The following is a 21,695-nucleotide window of genomic DNA, read 5'->3' as shown; positions in this document are numbered from 1 at the left end:
GGGAGGACCCAAAGGAGTGGCTTTTGTTTAGGTTGCGCAAACAGACTTTAATTCGACATGGTCATAGAGCCCATTTCGACGAAATGTGGGTTAATCTGGAAGCGACTTCTCAAGATGAGCTGCTCCTGAGACTTTCCGACCGTCCCTCCCGCACCTCACCTGCCTCCCCCCGCACGCGGTTTGGAAGTGCCCAACCACTAGGGCTGGAAAGCCGGCAGCCCCGGCGGTGGAGCCTACCAGTTCAGGGGCGGAGGGGGGACTTGAGGCCGGAAGGCGCGGCCGCGGTATCACCTACACGGGGAGCGCTCCAAGGGAAGGGGGCGGGAGCCGTGCCGCGGTGCTCCCTGGGAAATGGAGTACACCCCTTCTGGGACGTCAAACCTGAGTCAGGGCAGCCTCCATCTGGCCTCAGGGGACTTTTGTACCTGTCCCACAGGGAGTGGGAGCTGAGAAAAGGGCCCCTTTTTCAGATGCCAATGGAAACACTAAGACATTATACGTGTGCGCACGCACGAACACAAGTGCATGGCTGAAGTGTGAGTTCTGAAAATCCGACACCTGCTCCCGCACAGAAAGACGACAAGATCCCACTTGGATCATTAAAGGGGGAGGGGGCATCTAAGCCTCAGCATTCCTTCTACCCTCACGGAGGTGCCCCGTCACTGCCAAGGCTGTCACGGCACTTGCCTCCCTCCTGTGCGTGTGGAGGCGGATCTGAAAGGCCGCGGGGCTTCCCTCTTCCGTTGCCTGGCGCCCACCCCCAGTCCAGAAATTGTCTCTCAGTCTGTATTCATTTTGGTCTTCCTGCACAAACAGTGCCAGACCTGTCAGTGAGGCGGCCCTGAGGCATGTATGGCCAAGCCGCAGAGTGACAGCGGAGAACTTCTCTTGGGGCCCTGTGGGGAAATCAGGAAGTGGCTGAGGCAGCATGGGCAGGGCGCTGGAGAACCTGGTGCAAAGTGGCCCTCAGGTTCATCCATTTGGTGGGGTCAGTACAGTCTTCATGTGGAGCACAGCTTTGGCAGGACCCCCACTGCCCAGCAGCCACGAAACTCCCAACCCTTTGACTCTCCTTTAATGCCACCTAAGGATCTCCTTTGCCCAGCTCCCAGGAATGTTTGCCCTTCTCAGTCGGCTCCACCTCTAGGAGGCAGCCACAGGGCCTCAGCCATCCAGCCCAGGAAACAAGATATGGGGAAAGAACAGTCATTCGTGCACATCCCAGATCTCAGAGAGCAGCGGCGGAAGCTTTTTGTCCTGCAGGCGCAGTGCGAACACTTGCTCTGAGTGGACGCTGCTCAGTGTCCGGAGGCTCACCAGTTTCATCAGCATCCGTGGGAACATCAGTCGGTCCTGGCGGAAGGAGAGGGACAAGTACAGCCTTTGTCTCTCCCCAGAGAAGGGGGCAAGGGCAGGGGAGTTGTGGGAGAGGCAGAGAATTGCCTGCGCACGATGTACTCGGGAGGGATTCTCGAAGGGAAAGTGTGTCAGGGAATCGGCCTGTGGAGAAGAGGAAAAAGGGCACCATGGGGAGACTCACATGGGGGTGGTGGATGGAGACGTAAGCATGCAGGGCCTCCACATATGTGTGTTGCAGCCTCTCTACCTGGAGCTGGTCCTGCACGTTGGGCCGGTCTATAGGTCACCAACAGAGTTGAGGAGCAGGTCTGGCCAGGGTCTCAGTTCCATATCCCAAATCACAACCGAAATGAGGGACATGCCCCACCCAAGTTCTCCCATCCCAACGTAACACAGCAAGGGCCTCCACTCCCACAATTCCTGCCCTGCGGAGCCCACAGCCCTCCTTGGTGCAAGACTCTTGCTCGTTTTCCCTCTTGCCCCTCCTCCGCACCTGCAGAGAAGATGCTGATGGCAATGAGCAGAGCAAACTCAGCATCATTGAGTTGCAGCTCATTCATGGCTCTGGAGAACTCAAAGATGGGGTTGATGAACTCCACCTGCAGCCCTGGGGAGGAAGAAGAGAGGCTGGGACATATGGCATGAGCAGCAGGGACTTCCTTCTCTCCTCCAACTCCTCAAGGAACTCAATAAGAAGTCTCCAGGGTCTGCCTGGTGCGCACATTCCACTTTGGCGGCCCTGGGTTCGCCGGTTTGGATCCCGGGTGCGGACATGGCACCGCTTAGCATGCCATGCTGTGGTAGGCGTCCCACATTTAAAGTAGAGGAAGATGGGCATGGATGTTAGCTCAGGGCCAGTCTTCCTCAGCAAAAAGAGGAGGGTTGGCAGCAGATGTTAGCTCGGGGCTAATCTTCCTCAAAAAGAAGTCTCCAGGCTCTGCTGTGTAACCTTGGGCAAGTTTCTTAACCTCTCTAAGCCTCATCTGTGAAATGGGAATCATACCCGAACTTATAAGACTGTCGTGATGGTTAAATGATAAAGCATGCAGAGCACTTAGCATTGTGCCCAGCACATAGGAGGTGCTGAATTAAATGAAAATAAGAATTCTGTTATTCTTATTAGAATTCTTGAGGGCTCCACATTACTAGCAAAAGAAGCAACTCTTATTTTTCTTTATAAAGAAGACTTTTCCACTGGCAATTGGCCTTACTTATTTGACTCCTAGAGATATATTTCATGTTTCACATCCCAGGGGGAACACAGCAATGTGGTTAAAGGTGTAGACTCTGGCACCGGACTGCTCCGGTTTGAGTCCTGGCTCTACCATTTACGAGGCGGTGTGACCTTAGATAAGTTATTTAAGTTCTCTGGGCCTTGGTTTTCCCATCTGGAAAATGGAGACAATAACAGTAACTACCTCATAATGTGTCCTTAGAGTAATGTGTGGTACATACAGTAACTACCATGTAAGTATTTGTTAAACAGATAATAAATTAAAGAAATAGAGCCAGTCTTCTTGCTGAGGAGACTGAAGTTCGAGAAACCATGACCCAAAGTCACGTGATCTAAAGAACACTTCTGCCATACCCTCTGTTGAAGTCTCCCCACCCCACATGCTCCCCCAGGCTTCCTCCGGTTTCTCTCAGCAACCCTCTGCTAACTTTTCCACTCGAGGCCTCTCGATTAGTCACTTCCTGTACTTTCACCCTGACATTTATCAAGTATGCGTTGGTCCATTTAATGGACAAGCCCTGTTTGAGAAAGCCTTTCTTGGTGAGGTGTGGAGCCTCGAGTTGTGCCGAACAGCCCCCTTGGAGAGAGAGGGCAAAGGGGTTCTAGAGCTGGGTTATGCCCCCCAGGAGAGTCTGCTACTGCCAGCTGAATAACGCCTCCAGTGTGATCAGGACACGCCCTTCGTCATCCAGCGCATGCAGCATAAGGTCATGGATGCAGGGGGCAAGGAGACCTGAGGAAAGAGAGCCCCTGCCCCTTCTCCCCAGGACCTCACTGACAGAATGAGAAATGACAGGCAAACAGGAGGCATCCAAGCTGCTTATATAAATGGATCTATAAATAGGAACAGATGCAGATAGCACAAGTCCACGAGGGCTGAAGGCACACGCAGACACGAGAACTGGGAAAGCTTCGGAAAGGAGGATGTTGGGAAGCAAGAAAAGGCCATGGTTAAGAAGGACTGGGACAGGGGCCAGCCCGGTGGCACAGCAATTAAGTTCGCACGTTCTGCTTCAGCGGCCCTGGGTTCGCGGTTCAGATCCAGGGTGTGGACATGGCACCGCTTGGCAAGCCATGCTGTGGTAGGCGTCCCACATATAAAGTGGAGGAAGATGGGCATGGATGTTAGCTCAGGGCCAGTCTTCCTCAGAAAAAAAGCGGAGGATTGGCAGCAGATGTTAGCTCAGGGCTAATCTTCCTCAAAAAAAAAAAAAAAAAAGAAGGACTGGAATAATAGCCATTTGGGGAAAAGGCGTTTGGTAGAGAAAGGGGGCAGGGCTGGGCTTTGAAAGCTGGAAAAGGTCATTAAATCGCCCCTAATAGGTGCCTATACCTTCGGGAAGCACACCAGGCACTGGAGAAGGCAAGAGGTGCCAACACAGCCTTGCCATGCCCTACAGTTAAGGGAGGCCTTCCTGGAAAGTTCACTGGCTGGCCTGTGTTGGGACAGCAAGAGGCACGTGAACTGACCTGAGTCACCAGAAACCAGAGAAGACCTTATGAGCTTGGCCCTGGAAACCAGGACCGACCAGCCCCGAGAACGGAGTCAGCATGAGCCATATTTTACAGACCCGCTCACTCAGCTCTTAGACTACTCGGGTTCCTGATGAGCCTCAGTTTCAGTCCTTCCAAAACACCCTCGGCCTTCCATCCTTTCCTAATCCTGCTCCCATGACACAAACATTTCCAGCAATTGAATATGAGGAAACAAACACAGCTTAGCCTGCAAGCAAGTATCAGAGAGCAGCAATGTGAACTAATTCTTGGAGAAAATACTCCGGGTACAGGATGGGGACAGAAGCATTTGCTCTTATGCTAACGCTGCCCCACCTGGGCCTGTGTACCGTATTTCAGCTCCAGTTCTACGGCTCGTTGGAAAGAGCAACTGAAAAAAGAGTAGGGGGAAATCAGGCCACATAAGCCTTGGAGAGCACGTGTGAGGAAGATTTGTTCATTATTGACTACTAAAAGGCTCAACGAGGTGGCTTTCAAGCTTTTTTTCCTAGCTGTACAATCTTTTCTTCAAGCAAAGAGTTATGCAGAAGCATACTCAATAATGTAGATTTAAATGAAGCTTCTTCTTTGGCTAAAGTCAGAATAAAGGACATTCCTGCGCCTGCTTCTCCTCTAAGGTGACACTTCTGACACTTCCAATGCCCACCTCAGGTTCCTTGGAACATAGTTTGAGAACCACTGACCTAATGCACCAGAGAACAGGTGTCTATTTGCAGCAGTTGAGAGAGGCCTATCAACATTCCAACTTTCTGTCTTGGGAAAACAAGTGGAGCCTTCCCTTCACAGCCACTCAAACCTTGGACCCGTGGCTCCCTTGTCACTATGGGCCCCATGAAAAAAAGCATCTGTCCATCCAACCCAATCCTTTCCTGATCTCTGTTCTCACCTGCTTTAGCGAAGTCTTCCCGGTTGTAACTGAAATCCTTGAGGAAGGTGATACTCTCACTCCCAGGGTTGTACCTCCGAGATGTCTCCAGAAGCATGACCTGCACACAGGTAGCAGACCTCAAATAGGGACTCCGAGAGAAGGCCAAGCCCCTCATCCCTACTTCCTGGTGGACTGGGCTCCCCAGTGGGTCTGCAGGCCCCTCCCACAGACAATCCTGCTCCGGTTCTCCTTGACCCCTCGGCCGGGCCCGCCACCTCGATCGCAGAGGTCTTCAGCAGGGCGATCTGGTCCTCTCGGCTGAGCTGCAGGAAGCCGGGCAGCTGCTTGGCGAAATCGACAATCTCCTGCACGGAGACGATGGCCAGCTCGGTGAAGTGGGCAAAGCGCTGCTGCCGGGCCTCCCGGCTCTGGGGATCTGGTGCCATGGGCCAGGGCTACCCAGAAGGGCAGGGAGGGGAAAAAGCAAACCACTCTGATATCAAGTGGTTATCAAGGAGCCAGCTGGTGCTCTGGGCACAGCCACCTCTCCCCAGGTCCCTCAGGTACCGTGACTCGAAGCTGGTCAGAAAAGGAGCGTCTGTTACACTGTTGCTGGGCAGCCACCAGCTTCTCAATCATGCCCAGTTGCTCTGGGCTGAGCTGGGGTAGGACTTGGGGATCCGAGGGCACCCTTGGGGGCACAGATGTGGCCTGAGACTGTTCCTCCTCTTGCCGCTTCAGCTTCTTCAGGCGGATCTGTTCTTCTGACAGGACACCTAAGGAGAGACCAGACGTGAGGAGGGGAGAAGAGGGGGAGACAAAGGGTAGTTGGAGTTTTCGGGAAAGCAGAGAGCATTGGGTAAAGGCAAGGAAGAGATTTTAATCCACACTTAGGGCCCATGTTGGAAAAGCCCTGTAGGCTCAGCTGCCTGTTTACCCTCCACCCTGGCACCCACGTGTGCCCTGTCCCACCAGCCTCTCCCCCGACTCCTGGCCCTAGATACTCACACTCCTCCCGCATGCCGGCCTGGCGGCATTTGCGAAGGCGACACTCCTGGCATTTGCGACGCATGTAGGTGTCCATGGGGCAGTGGCCCCCGCTGTGGCAGATGTAGCGTGCCCCTTTGATGACACTGCGGCGGAAGAACCCCTTGCAGCCCTCACAGCTCAGCACGTTGTAGTGGAAGCCGGAGGCCTTGTCCCCACACACACTGCACAGCTCGTTCCCCAGCATTTTGGGGGCCGGCCCCTTTTTCCGCTTTTGTGGACGTGGCTCTGGATACAGAGAAGAGCCTTAACGTTCTTCTCCAAGGAAAAAGCATGCTGCCCAGTTGGCGACTCAGTGACCTTCATTCCCTTCATTATATGCAGTCTAATCTCTCTATTATAAGAAAGTAGCTCTCATATGCCAAGTACCATTATGAACTAGGTATTGTCTAAGCCCTTTATATACACTGATCCTTACAACAACCATAAGAGATAGGCACTATTATTATTTCCATTTTGCAAACAAGGAAACAGGCTCAGAAGGGCCTAAGATAGGGACAAAATTTACACTCATCCCTCAGGCCTGGTTGACACCAAAACCTTTGCACTTAACTGTTATCTTATAAAGAGCCCTGAGGTACCCCTCCCAGATCCAGGGAGCTCCCACCTCCTGAAAATCCAGCACTCCTCACCTGTGGACTCTGGAGGGGCCTCCACCCCCGGGAGCAGGGCTGTGGGCTCTGCTGCCTCCAACCCCACCCCCGAAGTGCCCCCAGAAGATTGTGGCGTGCTGGCTTCCTCCCTGAGGATGCAGTTGCTGCCTCCCAGCGCCTGGCCACTTGCATCTTGGGCATCTGGCTCCCACAGCTCCACTGCAGAGTCTGAGCCCCGAAAGAGAGGCACAAGGGGGTCTCAGGTCCCTCCTTGTCCACTTTCCCAGCATCCTCCTGGGAAACCACAAACTTATCTCCACCCGTAGAGGGCAGCAAAATGTCGCCTCAGGCTTTGGGACACTGGGGTCTGTGTGGGCTCCAGGGCAAGGCACTTGCACCTCAATACCTTAAATGAGGACGTCAACCTTTGTCCCCTTGGGGGGCTGACATGTATCTATTTCAGAGATCAGACAGAACTCTTCAAAGCCAGGGCTGGGTAAGCACTGGACATGCCAACTTTCCCCAGCAGCAAGCCCAGATTGAGAACGCCTGGCTGGTGTCTGCAATGGCCAGGTACCAGAACCTGGGCAGAGGTGGTCTGGGCAGAACAGCTCTGGACTGCTCTCCGGGGTGGGGGGGCAGAAGGCAGGTAGTGAAGGCGGCTGATTCCTGCGGGAGGAGAGAAGCTAGGGCCTGGGCTCAGGGGAGAGGACTGAGTGACGAAGCTTACCAGGAGAAACATCAGGCACAGGGGCCTCCAGCCACAAGGACATCTCTTCCCGGAGCCCTGGACATTACCAAGGGACTGTCCTGCAGGAAGGACCCAGGTTACACTCGTCCAGAACTGGGCTCCTTTCTGGCCTCAGCAACCCTCTCCTCGTGATCCTACCTTTTATCAGTACTAACATGCCAGCTAACATTTACTTGCCTTATATATATATCAGCCTGTGCTAAGGCTTTACACGCCCTCCTTACAATATCCCTATGAGGTCACATCTATTCTTAAGCCCAATTTACCGATGAGGAAACTGAGGTTCAAAGAGATTACGTAAACTGCCTATGGCCACAGTCAGGGAGAGGTAGAGCCAAGACTCCAACTCTGGTCTCTCTGACTCATGAAGCCTGAGCTCTCAACCACCATGTCACCTTTTCTCCCCAGGGACCCCTCCAGGCCATGGGGCGATGTGTAGACACATCTGCCCCACTTCTGTCACAGCCCCTTCCCCCTCACTCCAACTCTGGGGACAGCCAGAGTTGACCAGGACATGGAATCGACGCTCATTCCAGCCACTGAAACACACTACTTGTTAGACAACCTCGCTCCTGCCACTTTCCAGGGTCCCAGCACAAACCTTTTGCCTCCAAGAGTCACCCCAGTTCACACACAGGACCTCCTCCACCAGCCCCCTGTGAAATTATCCTGGAACCTCAGTAGAATCCTGTCGCTGCCCGAGCTTCCATCACCATCATCATCCTTCACTTCTCCCCAGAGACCCCTTTTCTAAGAGCCATAGGACATCCCCCAACCCCAGACACACACACACACGGAGCCCCAGGCCAGCGCTGGGAGCAGACCCACCGAATGCCTAGGCCGCCAGACTTCCTGGCTGGGGCAGTCTCTGGAGCCCCCTTGCTGGGAAAGGAGGATGGTGCAGTCCCTTGTCCAGAGGCCTCGGCAGCTGAGGAGCCGGAGCTGAGCAGGAGAGGGGGCCGGAGCCCCAGGGAAGTAATGTGGGAGAAGGCTGAGGGGAGGGGCTGCCAAGGGGTTGGGCCACCCCTCCTTCCTGCCAGGCTGACCGGAGCCGGAGCCAACCGACCGACCGGAGCCCTGGCCTCCTTGCCCCCGCCCACAGGGCAGCTTCCCCACCACGCTGACTCCTCCCCGGCCGGCCACCCCCTCAGCCAAGCGCCACCATGCCCCCCTACCCCCAACCAGGACAGTCGCATTTCCCTGCAGACCAGCCCAGTTCCACTTCTCTCCCCTTCCTCTCCTCACCCTGGCGGCTCTTAGCTGCTTTTACAGGACTGCCTCCCAGGCACCCCCATCCCAATCCCAGCAGCCTCCAGAGTTGTTCCCTCCCCTCCATAGACACTTCGCGGAGCAAAGGTCCCAGCACGGCCCGAAATTGCGACACTGAGCCCCAGCCTGCTTTCCCAGCCTCTCCCTCCTCCCCTGCCTCTGGGAATGGGCGAAGCAGCTCTCCCCACTAGCCCCAGCCCTCAGCCAAGCTGGTAGAACTCCAGGGGTGGTGAGAGGCAGGTGCTGGGCCTTCCAGTGAGTCTCTGAATGTGGGTGCCCTGTGGGGGCCACACAGAGGGGAGGAGGCCAGGAGAGAGAGGGGCTGCTAAGAAGCTGGCTATGAGCAATGGCTGGCCCCAGATGGGGTTGGGGGTGAAGACTGTAGACTCAGGTGCCAGCCCAGGATGGACCTGGGAAGGCAGGCAGTTTCCCTCACCTGGGGAATGGTTCCACCTGTGGTGAGGAAGGGCTCTATCCAGCAGCTACTGAGACTAGAGCCGTAGTCTTCCCGCCCCGTTGCTTGGAACATGAGATCCGTCCTTTAAGGTAGACAGCACATTTTATTGATTTCATTTCCCCCGTAGCCCCTGGAGCAGGGCCTGGCATGAAGTAGTCAACGGAGTAGGTACCGTGGTCCTGTTTGTTGAATGAAGAAGTAAACAAGAAGAATATGATCCTTTTCTATCCTAGACTTGTTAGCTCCAGTCAATTTCATCTCAGCCCTGTTGGTTTAGTGTTTGGGCTCTGGGCTCCGATTTTGGGTTCAAATACTGGCCTTGCCTCTGCCTCTTATTAACTGTGTGATCTTGATTAAACAAATTATTTAATGTCTCTGAATCTGTTTCCCTATCTTTAAAATAGGGATAGGGGCTGGCCTCGTGGAGCAGCGGTTAAGTTTGCATATTCCACTTCAGCGGTTCAGATCCCAGGTGTGGACATGGCACAGCTTGGCAAGCCATGCTGTGGCAGGTGTCCCACACCTGTAAAGGAAGATGGGCATGGATGTGAGCTCAGGGCCAGTCTTCCTTAGCAAAAAGAGGAGGATTGGCAGCAGATGTTAGCTCAGGGCTAATCTTCCTCAAAGGAAAAACAAAATTTTTAAATAGGGATAAAAATAATGGTTTTTGCCACATAAGGTTGTCATGAGAATTAAACGATACACCATAGCACAATGTGTGGCACGCAGTAAATGTTCCAGAAGTCGTGGCAGTTATTGCCCTCCGCATCTTTTCAGCTATGAATCTTCCTATCACCTTGGATCTGTACGTCGTCAATCTTCCGAGGGCTTGTTTCCATGCACAAATCCCTCACTATCTCTATTATCCTTAGAGCAGCCCCGGGAGGGAGGGAGGGTACATATCACAAGCTCCATCGTACAGAGAACACTAAGCTCCTGGGAGAGCCTTTTCCAAGACCACACACACTGAGTGGCCAAGCTGGGATCAGAATCCAGATGTCCTCCCTCCAGTCCCTGTGCTCTTTGTTTCTCCTGTGTCAGAGTCTAGGATACTCTCATCTTGTTGCCTCTCAGGTCTGCTGGACCAGTGAAGTGCTGAGAGGGAACAAGCTGAGGCTGGTGGGCCGCAGTGGGAGAGGCAGGGAGCCCTGGGGATGCTTCGGTCCAGATGTAGGGGGTGAGGAGCTGAGGTTACTGCTGGTTGTTCACCCCCTGCCCCACTCCCAGTTTCCTGCTCACAGGCTCTTCCTGTTTTGCTGTGAACTCCAGTTCCCATAGGCCCCACATGAAAGCACAGAAGGACAAGGGCGCCAGGGCAGGCAGCCAGAGAGATGGAAACAGAGATGAACAGGGCACCAGGGAAGAGGAGAAGAGAGGGAACAGGAAAGAGTGCACAGGGGGCATAGGGGAACAGGATAGGAGAAAGACAGGGAAAGCAGAAATAGAAAAGAAGCTTGGTGAAAGATGGGAGGAAGCAGAGGGTGGGGCAGGGGGAACAGGCGGGTCCCAGGGAGCAGAGACGAGAAGACAGCAGGCTGGGTGGTGTTGCAAAATCTGCCCATGTATTCATTTTCACATTTCAGAAAAGCCCCTCTGACATCCCCCATCTCTAAGTTCTGCCTCCAGCTTTGCTGTTGTTCCCTCTCATCACAAGGTCATCCCCTCACAAGGCCCCCACCCTGGTCTGGGCATGCCTGAGTCATGAGCACAAGGCTCTCCATTCCTCTTGCATGTGTTCCTCCCCCAATTTTCACAAGGCCCCGGTTGTCTTGGGAAAGTAGAAACCAGGGACTCCAGCCCCTGGGAAACTGGAACTGTTCTGTCCCAGCACTCACATCATCCATCCAGCTCTCTCCTTTCCCTCTCCCCATCCCCAGCAGCTCCAGCACAGAAGCTGGATGGCACTGAAACACCTGGTTACAAGGAACTTGGGATGTGACATTGGTCTGGGGCCTGATGCCCTATCTTCTGGAGTTGGGAAAAGCCTCTCTCATCCACTCCTGATCCTCGACTTCCTCTCCTTACACTCTAGTCTCCCCACAGCCCAAGGACCACAAAGAAGTCCCATCTGGAGCCGTCTGACCCAGGCTAGAGCCGCTTGCTGAACAAGCAGGTCAGGGCACCGTCTCCCCCAAGCCCGGTAGCCAGCCTCAGCCTCATCTCAAGTAGAGGAGAAGGGAGCTTTACCAGTGCTTTACTGCCAGAGCCACCCCTTCAGGTGACAGCCGCTCAGGAGCCTCCGCCCCATGAAGAGGAGAAGGGAGAGGAAAATGGCAGAAGACCAAAACCTGTTGGCAATGTCTCCACAGAGTTTCTGGAGACCAACCACTGGGACTTCTCCCTCGAGCCCTGTCCAGCAGGCAGGTGATCTGCAGCCGGAATCACACGTCTCACCCTGCCACCGCCACCCCCACCAGCCCACAGGAAGTGTCAGACGCAGCCCTGTGGGGCCTCCCCCATGTGTCCTTGGCTCCTAGAGGAGACAACATGTCTGGAAACACCTTTGGGGATCTTCCAAGTCCCATTTCTGACCCCCAGAAACTCTGGAGGCTTCTCCTTGCAGCAAGGGGCACCTTGAGGCAAAAATAGGAGCATTCACCAGCCCAAGGTCGTGTGCACTACTCGATAACCCCCCAAAAGCACTCAGGTTCCCATAAAGCAGGCCAAAAGGTACGGTTCAGAGGGAGGAACTGGGGCGACTGCTTCTTGCTCCCTCCTTCACCCTTCTGGAAAGGTGCAAGATGTGGGGGTCATCCTGCAGGTCACTCAAACAACTTATGCCCAACCTCCCAACCACGAGGTAGAGAAGAACCCAGGAATTCTGAGTTCAGAGACAATACAGATGGCAGAAAGGAAAGAAGAAAAGTAAGATTTACTTAGGCCCTACTACATTATCTTTACATGTATTATTCCATTTATGCTCATATATAACCCTGGGAGACGGTTACTAGCAAGGAGGCAAATATCAACTAGCAGACTCAAAAGTTCAAACTCAAACTAACAGACAAAGAAAACATCTTACTGCATTACACAAAATAGCCTCCTCAGATGGGAAAAGTGGTTAACCCGCTTGAATTTGGGTTCACTTCTGCCAACACGCGGTAGACCTATGGTTCCCAAACCTGGTCTCCTTTTCAGAGATGCTGATTTATTTGATCTGTGGTAGGCCCACATACCTATTTATCCATCTACAGGGATCCAGTCCCTCTCTCTCTCTTTTTTTTTTTTGCATCTGTAGTTAGGAACCAAGGTGTGGGGACCACAGAATCATCTGGTAGGAGTCGGGGGTCAAGAAACCAGGGCTCAGCTCTTGGTTCTACCATGTGCTCATGGTGTAATTCTCACCCTTCTTGGATTTGTTTCTTGTTATATAAATTGAAATAGCATCTGCTCCATCAAACCCTCCTACTTGAGATACTTGCAGGCACAAAGGATATAGACATACTTGAGCAAGTGGGAAGAAAAGCAAAAGATGAATTTGAGGGATTTTTGTTCTACTTGCCAAAATTTAGTGAGCCCAAGATTTATATTCTGAAATCACCATGATCTGGCCAGTTTGCAAGGAGAGTAAGGGGCACATTAAAACAGAACTCTCAAAAACTCCCACTAATATGCAGTATTTTGCCAAGTAGCCACGCCCATTCAACCCCACCAACATGAAAAGGTTTCCTTTGTTAGAAATCTCTTTACTGAAGGTATTTTGGGGCCACGGAATATGGTTTAGCAATGCAGTTTGCGTAGCCTGCAAGAAAGAGCCCATTATAAAGACTATTTTGGAATCAGAAAACTTGAGTTTTAATCCATTCTCCTAAATGGTGTGACCTTGGACAAGTCACTTCCTCTTTCTGGGTTTTTCTTATCTATAAAGTAAAGGGACTAGGTTGGATCAGGGATTCAGAGATGCTGATTTAGGAAGCCTACGGTAGTCTTTGTGAACTGCCTGGCATTATACGCAAAATTCCACTTACGTATTTTTGTGTCTGTGAACATTTTTCTTGAGGAGAGGGGACGAAATTTTCCTCACATTCATAAAGGGCTTGTTATTAAATAAGAAGGTTAAGAACTATTTGGCTACCCAGCCTTCAGTTCTCATATTCTATTCATTTCTCCATAACAACTCTGGAAGCAAAGTTTAGATCCTGAGGTATACACAAATAATTGAACCTCGAGTCCTATAGCATGATAATGACCCTGCTTTCTCCCATATAGTTCTGAGCGGGTTTTATTTCCCCAGTGATTTGAGGTAATTTGCTTCTAGTGGACAGATCTGAATGAAAGCATCACAAGGACCTACGATTTGACCTCCTGGAGCTGTGAGTCACCCCAAGAGCAGTCACAAAGCCCTGAGACCAAACTGGCTCCCCCGGATCCTAACGGTCAACGCCAGGAGGGCCTCTGAGGCCGTAGAAACCCCACCTGCTCCCACTTCATGATATACTCCTTCCCTTTACACCTATACATCCTTCCGTTGGTCTGAAATTCCTCCCTTAGGGATTCATTGCTTTGGTTTTGCCAAGTCTGAACATCCTGTGCAACCCAACTCTTTCGGGAAGAGGCATGACATCTGGATTCTAATTAACTCACACTTGGAACTGGACGAGTGGGAGGGCAAGGAAAGGCCTGGAAGGGGAAGTGAGAGGGCTCCTGAAGCTTCGCTCAGGCCATGAGCAGCAGGCTACACAGGGACCAACCTCAAGGACACACGGAGTCCAAAGGGCTGTTTACACGCTGTGCCCTGCACCCCAAACGAGACCTCTTCCGGGGAACAGAGCCAGGGCCGAGGCTGGAACTCCGCCCGAAGGCAGCGGCGGGGAGAGGGCGCCCTATACTACCCCTCGCGCCAATCCTGCGCCGGGTCGGGCCCGGCAGCACCGGTTTCGAGGGGGCGCCGGCTCTCCCGGCCACGATCCTGCCCAGGGCAGGCGCCCCCTCGGGACGGGCTCTCCGCGGGCAGCGGCAAAGCCGAGCTAAGCGCTCTTTCCAGAAACCAGGTCTTCCAGCCCTTTCTGCTGCGCGAGGTCGCGCTGCATTCCCACGCCCCTCTGCCGCGGCCAGATTGCGAACTCCTACATGGATTCGCCCCCTAGATTCCTCCTTCTCCCACCACGCCTGCCCCTCCTCTAGCAAGATGGCGGCGGGCCACTTCCGGCGTGTGTCCTTAAGGGGGCGTCCGGGCGACTGCCTCAGGTCCCAGCTAGCGGGTTCCAGTCTCTTTGCTGCATAGGCTACAGCGGTGATGGCGGGTAGACCGTTTGGCTGGAGCCGGGCGGGTCTCCTCCAGCTCCTTCTCGGCGTGAACCTGATGGTGATGCCACCCACCCAGGCCCGGAGTCTGCGCTTCGTTACCTTGGTAATGAGAGATGGGGTCGCCAACGGGCTCGCCAGAGCTAGAAGGGCACAGGCCTGCGGGTGGAGGGAGGGGTGGGGCTTGTGGCTGGGGTCGGGGGTCTGGAGGAGGAGGAGCTGGTTTAGGAGGAGACACTGGCCTGCGGGGCTGGGGCCCGGGTTGGGAATTTTTGTGGAGCCCTGGGGTATTTTGGGGGGCGGAGTGTAAGGGGTTCTATATCATGAGATAGATCAGATCAGTCTGCCCTGATCAGTCTGTCCAATGGTTAAGAGACTCATCGCTAAACAAGCCTTTGGTGGTCTTTTTTCCAGTTTCGCCCACCGTTTGCATTGCTTTTATTTCTCTTTTCCTTTCCCACCTGTACCTTTGCCTTTGCTTATGGTCTCCAGTGGCATTGCTTAGCCAAGTTAGAATCTCTGGAACCTGAAAGAAGTTACTGACATCTGGGTTGGGGTCTTTTGCAGTGGGTAGAGTTAAGGCTTCCCAGAGGGAAGGAAGCTTCCCTCCCCATCATGGGGCAGAGGTGGGCTCCGTGTCCCCATTAAGGAGACCCTACTGACCTGTAGGCAAACCATTTTCCTTCCTCAGCTGTACCGACATGGAGACCGCTCGCCAGTGAAGACATATCCCAAGGACCCCTATCAGGAAGACAAATGGCCCCAGGGATTTGGTCAGCTAACCAAGGTGGGTCAGAAGCAAACCCTCCCTCAGGATGAGCTGTAGAACGAGTGACCTCTAGAGCAGGCTACAGACCTTGGGGCCCCACCAAACTCTATTTCCCACGTGAGTGCTCACTTTGACCAGATGAAAATGGGCACACACAATGCCATGCACAGCCGGCCACTTAATAAATGACTTCTGGGGTCAGACTAACCCACTCCTACTTCCAGCCAGGTGTAAACTTGGGAAGCCACAGTGCCTAAGCCCTGTGGGACCTAACAAGCCATCTGTTCCCTCTGCACCCTCCTAACCCTTGGGTTGCCCACAGGAGGGGATGCTACAGCACTGGGAGCTGGGCCAGGCTCTACGGCAGCGCTACGATGGCTTTCTCAACACCTCTTACCACCGGCAGGAGGTAAGGCTGGGAGCTCAAGAGGCAAGGGAAATGGGCTCTGCTGTCCTCACCCCGGGAGCCTAAGGGTGAGTCTGGGTGCTCTGACTTCCCTCCATGCGTTTTGGTTATAACTGCAGGACAAGACATCCAGGAACTTCTAAAACAGAGCCAAGAGGCTGAGTTGCCCCTGCTTGGCTGAGAAGAGGCAAAACTGGTCAAGCATCCAAGCTCAGACTTTAGGAATGCCTGGCAAAGTCGTTTCTGACGCTTGTGAAATAACTCGGATTTTCCATCCAAGACATTTATTAATACCTGCGAAAGGCCAACCCCTGTGCTAGCACTTTGTAGACAGTGGTGCACCACACGGATGGGATCTCTGTCTTTGTGGAGCTTAGAATGTAGCGGGGGTGACCGATGACAAACCACACAGGGCCAGGCGATAAAGGTAGCAGGGAAGATATACGTAGAGAGGGCATGTCAGGGAAGACTGGCAAGTGTGCTGGCTCCTTGAGGCTATCTCCCCACCCCAGGGATGGGAATAGCTGTTCCTCTGGTTACTGCTGTCAGCCACGGCTGTCTCAAGAGTCTCTAGATGTTGTTATTGTTCCCTTGAGGGCCACTCTGTCCTGATCGTCCCTTCCCCACAGTGTCCTCCCTTTTCACAAGCAATTCTCTCTGTTCCCTATCTGACTTCCTATCCCTGGTCTCGAAGCTGGTTTATAAAGGGGGATGCCGTTGGCGACAGTTTCTGCCCTCAAGGACCCTGGTCTAGATAGGGAGACAGATGTTATAAAACCAGCCTTACTAAGCACTTTGGACTGGGAGGGGCATCTGAACTAGAGCCATCCGCACGGTTCTTCAGAGTGGTGAGCGTGAGCCCCCAGCGGAGCGTTTGGGCCTTTGCTGGGAAGAAGGACGGAGAGGGGCCAGATGAGTGCTGTTTAGTTTGCTGGATAACCCTCAAGAACAGGTTCTCCCCCCGGGGCCCCGCCGACGGGCCCAAGCTCCCCTGCCCCACCCCGCAGCGAGACTCGTCTTGTCGTCTCTGCAGGTTTACGTGCGAAGCACAGACTTTGACCGCACTCTCATGAGTGCTGAGGCCAATCTGGCTGGACTCTTCCCTCCCGAAGGGATGCAACGCTTCAACCCAAACATCTCTTGGCAGCCCATCCCCGTCCACACAGTGCCCGTTGCCGAGGACAGGGTAAGAGTGGCCAGCCCCTCCTTGAAGGCGGTGAGAGGAACAACCCTGGCCATGGGCCTGCTGGGCCGACTCCTTCTCTGCCTCTGCTTCCCCCCTTCCGCCTGCAGCTGCTGAAGTTCCCGTTGGGCCCATGTCCCCGTTATGAGCAGCTGCAGAACGAGACCCGGCAGACGCCAGAGTATCAGAATGAGAGTATTCGGAATGCAGTGAGTGGGGCTGAGGTGGAGGCCATCACACTGTCCTTCCTTTCCCCCAGGGCAGCACTGATGCCCTGACCCGTTTCTCATAGCAATTTCTCGATATGGTGGCCAACGAGACAGGGCTTACAGACATGACACTGGAGACCGTCTGGAATGTCTATGACACGCTCTTCTGTGAGGTGAGCCCGCTTCGGGTCCCCGGCGTGACTTCTCACACCTCAGCAGGCTCAGGTGACCAGGACCAGTAGAACACAATGCCTGGAGACCATTCCCACCGAGGAGGTCCAGGCAGGCTTCTTGTGAAACAAGGGAACTTCCTTCATGGGTGAAAAAGAACCCCAGAGTGGGAAATAGTTTATTAATGTCAGCAGTTCCTGCTCCTCTCCACCCAGAGCTCTCGTGGTGTCCGACGCCACTCCGCTGAGTCACGCTTTTTTGTGCCTGAGCCTCCTTTCCCATGCCCTGCAGCCTCGAGTGTCCGCCCCATCTCCTGGTTCCAGTCCCTCTGCTCTACCTCTCCTGTCCTCTCCCTCCCCTCACACACGCAGGCACCTTCCCACTGGGGCAGAGCGCTGTCCCCGGAGAGGTCCTCGGGGAGCTAACCTGCCCACTGTGATGCACAGCAAACACACGGGCTGGTCCTGCCGCCCTGGGCCTCACCCCAAACCATGCAGCGTCTGAGGCGGCTAAAGGACTTCAGCTTCCGCTTCCTCTTCGGGATCCACGAGCAGGCAGAGAAGGCCCGGCTTCAGGGGGGTGAGTGACGAGAGCAGCATGTCACTCCCCTCCCCAGGACTCTAGAGCATTAAAAATCTGCCGTTGGGAGCTTCTCACACACTTACTTCTCTTCCTGTAATGTTTTCTGCTCTTTCAAAACCAGATTGTGCTGCTTTTCTGCCATTCATATTCTTAAGTTTCACCCATGTCAGAAGACCCTCCTTCCCTTTAAATGAATAACTCCCTCCAGAGAACCCCTGGGAGCCACTTTGACAGAAGGCTCAGAGCAATACACCTGCTAGTTTCCTAATCTGAGCACCCAGGGGAGTGCCAGCTGTCAGAGCTTTCTGACGTCTCAGTAGTTTTCAGAGTCTGCACATGGCACAGTTCCCCTGGCCTCGAGCCACCATCTTGTGTGCTCTGAGCAATCTTAAGTTTATGTTTGTTCCAAGCTAGTAACTCTTCACAGGCAGGGTCTAGTGGCTCATTTATAAATGGCCAGGTTTCTACATCTGTGTTGAAATACGGATAGATTTCGTGTCTTACCTCGCTCCCCTCTGTGCATGTGAAAGTGCTTAGAGAGCAGGAGGTGCTGTAGAGTTTCCCCATGGTCCCCGTGAGCCTAAGGAGTCCCCTGTGCTGGTGACCAGACAGCCCCGGGACTAGCAGAGGGTGAGAGGGCCACAGATGGGTCTGCCAACAGTGATGGCTGGAGCTCCTGACCCCGAGGACTGTTCTCCTTCAGGAGTCCTGCTGGCTCAGATACGGAAGAACCTGACCCTCATGGCAACCGCCTCCCAGCTCCCTAAGCTGCTGGTTTACTCCGCGGTAAGCTCCCATAGTCCCCAGCGTGCTCATGTCAAGCAAGGGGCTCGATTTCTCTATTTAGTGCCTGGGGTGCAGGGGAGCAGTGCTGATGGGCAGCCCCTCTCCCTTACAGCACGACACCACCCTCGTTGCTCTGCAAATGGCACTGGATGTCTACAATGGTGAACAAGCCCCCTACGCCTCCTGCCACATATTTGAACTGTACCAGGAAGACAATGGGTGAGTGGACCTACCAGCTGCCCTCGGGAGGGGCACTCGCATGGTGGCTGTGGGCAGCCCGAGGACTCTGTTACAGGCCTGCTGAGCGGCCCCCATCTTGTTTCCTGTCAACCCGCAGGAATTTCTCAGTGGAGATGTACTTTCGGAATGAGAGTAACAAGGCCCCCTGGCCGCTGAGCCTGCCTGGCTGCCCTCAGCGCTGCCCGCTGCAGGACTTTCTTCACCTCACAGAGCCTGTCGTGCCCAAGGACTGGCAGCAGGAGTGCAAGCTGGCAAGCGGGCCTGCAGACACAGGTGAGCTGCTGCCTGCCTCTGTGCTAGCCATGTCTGAGCACAACTGTAGCGTCCTCTGCACAGGTCTTGAGAGCTGGCACACACTTCCAGCCATCTCCACATGCCCCTGGACAGTTCACCTTCCCACCCTGAGCCCATCTTACACCTCCCTACTCTTCACCCTCAGGTGATGCCCTCACTTCCTATTACTGAGAAAGTAAAAGCAACCAGGAGAGAATTGTCTCCTTCTCCCACCACCAGATCTTGCAGCTTACTTGCTGGTATAAGCTGCTGGTGAAGGCCAACCTTATACTCTGGGTCCATCTCTTCTCACCTCCACCAGGACCTCTGATGCCTCCGTGCTTCCTCTCTACTGGATCAGTCCCATTTCAAAAGCCTAACAGAAAGCTCTTAAGCCCACATCTTTCTCCAGCTGCCACTCCGTTTCTGTTCCCATGGAATCCTTCCAAGAGTTGCCTAGACTCTGGTTTTGCTTCCTCACCGCCCATTCTCTGGGCCTCACACTAGATGGTCTTATGTCACCTTTCACTCATTGAAACCACTCTCGTCAAGGACCAATGACCAGTTCTTATCAGCTTCTCACCTCTCAGCAGCATTACATAATTGGGCCCTCCTCCCTTAAACACTTCCTTGGCTTCTCTGATTTTCCTCCTGAATTACAGGCAGCTTCCTTATTGGCTTCTCCTCTGAACAGTGGATGGCCTAGGGCTCATCTCGGCCCTTTCCCCATCTGTGCCCACTCCCACGGCGATCTCATCCAACCTCAGGGCTTCATATATCATCTCCACGCTAAGTTCCATCTGTGTGACTAGCAGATTCCTGACCTCTTCTCTGAGCTAGACTCACACATCCAGCTGCCGACTTGGTCTCCACATGGATGTCAGCTAGGGCATCTCAAAGTTGCTATGTCTAAAACCAAATGCTCTTCCTCCCAAATCTGCTCTTCCTCCAGGCTTCCCCCTCTTATTAAATGCCACGTTAATCAGCCAGTTGCATAGTATAACCCTAGGAGTTACCTGAATACCCGCTTTCTCACGCCCCCCATCCAACCCACTAGTAGATCCTCTCAGCTCAATCTTTAAAATACATGCTCTTGCTCCCTTGTTCAATCTACCAGTCTCTTGCCTGACCTACTGAAAACCTTCCTAATGTTCCGATTCTCTTCTTGTCCCTGTCAGTCTCTCAGCACAGCAGAGTGTTTTTAAAAACATAAGTCAGTTGCATCATCCCCTTCTCAGGATCTTCCAGGGGCTTCCCATCACATTTGGAAGAGATTCCAAGTTCTTCACTGTGGCCTTCCGGGCCCGTCTTGGTCTGGTCCTCCACTCTCACCTCCTGCTTGCCCCTCACGCACTCTGCTCTAGCGATACTGACTTTCTTCTGATCGAAGAACATGCCAAGCTTATTCCCCCATCAGGGCCTTTGGCATGTGCTTCCCGTCTACGCCCCCAACCCCAGGACACTCTGCTCTCAGATCTGTCTCTCACTCTGGGACTCCAGGTCTCTGTTCAAATTGTCACTTCCTCAGTGACACCTGCCCTGACTGACCTACCTCTCCATCCTTTCCCCCTTATCTTTGTTTTTCTTTACGGTATTTGCCCTTGCCCATCATTCCTGCCATTTGCTTGTTTACTGACTCTCCTCCTGGAATGTAAAATCCCTGAGGGCAGAGCCTGTGTCTTGGCCACCCAAGTACATCCCCATTGTGGGAAGAGCACCTGGCGTATTGCAGGCACCCAAATGTTTGTTGAATGAACGCTGACATGATCTTTCTCTCCCTCTCTCCGTGTTCAGAGGTGATCGTGGCCTTGGCTGTCTGTGGCTCCATCCTCTTCCTTCTCATAGTGCTCCTCCTCACCGTCCTCTTCCGGATGCAGGCCCAGCCTCCTGGCTACCGCCACGTTGCAGATGGGGAGGATCACGCCTGACAACCACTCAGCCCCCTTCCCTCTGCCTCCTAGGGGAGGTGGGCTGGGCCCTTGCTCCTGACTGCTGCTGCTCCCCAGCCCATGGACAGGAAACCTTGGGTTGGGCCTCCCTGTGATGACCCCAACCTAATGAACAAGTGGAACTCGGCTTGGCCCATGGACCTGTCACTCAGCATTTACACGCCTGATGTTTACCAAGTATTGTGTTGGACACTGGCTTTCTCCAAACAGGATTTGCTTCCTCCATGTTCCCTAAGGACCTGAAATGTAGACAGGTATTCAAGTTTCACTCAGGACCTGGTATAAAAAAATGAAGGAGTGGGTACTTGATCTGCCCTGCGCCTCCAGCCAGCCCTGCTCTCTTTCTTCCAGTCTGGAATCTTTGGCAGATGGCTCAGAGGACACAGTCTTGCCTCTCAGTACTTATTTTAGTGGGAAAAACTGCACAACATTGGGGGTACAAACATTGGCCACCAAGGAACCAGATCACCCAGTAGCCAGCCAACCCAGTTTTCCTTCGTCTGGCTGAAGTAACCATTAGAGCCAGAAACAATGCTTCAGGCAGCTTTGTCAGCCCTGCAGCTTGAGCAGGTCGGAAGGCTGTTTGGACTTGGGAGGGGGTGGGAAGAGGTGGGTGGGGAGTGAACTGTGGTACAGAGTCATGAAACTGTCCCTCGCAGCTGGGCTGGGGTCTCCAGGGACCCGAGGTAAACGCAGGTTGTGAGCTGGACAGCTCTTGACTGTGGCCCAGAATAGGACTGACGCAGCTTCCAGAGAATGAAAGTTTTGGATGCTTAGTATGGTTTCTGTG

The 21,695-nt window shown here is 53.7% G+C and overlaps 2 protein-coding genes across 10 annotated transcripts; one reads left to right on the top strand and one right to left on the bottom strand.

Moving 5' to 3' along the window:
- Positions 1-21: 21 nt before the first annotated feature.
- Positions 22-14,215, bottom strand: NR1H3 (nuclear receptor subfamily 1 group H member 3). 9 transcript variants are annotated; one of them, XM_070565087.1, is made up of 12 exons: positions 13,678-14,215; positions 9,073-9,272; positions 8,196-8,309; positions 7,347-7,426; positions 6,656-6,844; positions 5,985-6,251; positions 5,544-5,752; positions 5,252-5,431; positions 4,995-5,094; positions 1,853-1,966; positions 1,541-1,635; positions 22-1,353 (listed from the first exon to the last, which is right to left on the bottom strand). In XM_070565087.1, exons 4-12 carry the CDS (start codon positions 7,387-7,389, stop codon positions 1,207-1,209), a joined length of 1,344 nt encoding a protein of 447 aa, XP_070421188.1. In that variant the 5' UTR covers positions 7,390-7,426; positions 8,196-8,309; positions 9,073-9,272; positions 13,678-14,215; the 3' UTR covers positions 22-1,206. The 9 variants fall into 9 exon arrangements, with proteins under 9 accessions (XP_070421188.1, XP_008541536.1, XP_070421193.1 ...); XM_008543314.2 differs by having other exon boundaries at positions 13,785-14,191; XM_070565092.1 differs by lacking the exon at positions 1,541-1,635.
- On the top strand, positions 14,215-21,681 carry ACP2 (acid phosphatase 2, lysosomal). Its single transcript, XM_008543263.2, has 11 exons — positions 14,215-14,443; positions 15,029-15,124; positions 15,429-15,515; positions 16,546-16,698; positions 16,806-16,904; positions 16,988-17,077; positions 17,522-17,654; positions 18,361-18,443; positions 18,556-18,662; positions 18,781-18,956; positions 20,751-21,681. Exons 1-11 carry the CDS (start codon positions 14,330-14,332, stop codon positions 20,882-20,884), a joined length of 1,272 nt encoding a protein of 423 aa, XP_008541485.1. The 5' UTR covers positions 14,215-14,329; the 3' UTR covers positions 20,885-21,681.
- The last annotated feature ends 14 nt before the right edge of the window (positions 21,682-21,695 follow it).

Source organism: Equus przewalskii, chromosome 11, assembly GCF_037783145.1.
Source record: "Equus przewalskii isolate Varuska chromosome 11, EquPr2, whole genome shotgun sequence".
NCBI classification, from domain to species: Eukaryota; Metazoa; Chordata; class Mammalia; order Perissodactyla; family Equidae; genus Equus; species Equus przewalskii.
This window is presented reverse-complemented; position numbering and strand designations above follow the sequence as displayed.

Coding starts and splice junctions, on each gene's coding strand:
- NR1H3 (XM_070565087.1), bottom strand. CDS start 7,389: ATGTCCTTGTGGCTGGAGGCCCCTGTGCCTGATGTTTCTCCTG. Junction 6,845..7,346: donor TGTGCCTGATGTTTCTCCTG/GTAAGCTTCGTC, acceptor TTCGGGGCTCAG/ACTCTGCAGTGGAGCTGTGG. Junction 5,432..5,543: donor CTGACCAGCTTCGAGTCACG/GTACCTGAGGGA, acceptor CCTTCTGGGTAG/CCCTGGCCCATGGCACCAGA.
- ACP2 (XM_008543263.2), top strand. CDS start 14,330: ATGGCGGGTAGACCGTTTGGCTGGAGCCGGGCGGGTCTCCTCCAGCTC. Junction 14,444..15,028: donor GTCTGCGCTTCGTTACCTTG/GTAATGAGAGAT, acceptor TTCCTTCCTCAG/CTGTACCGACATGGAGACCG. Junction 16,905..16,987: donor ATGAGAGTATTCGGAATGCA/GTGAGTGGGGCT, acceptor CGTTTCTCATAG/CAATTTCTCGATATGGTGGC.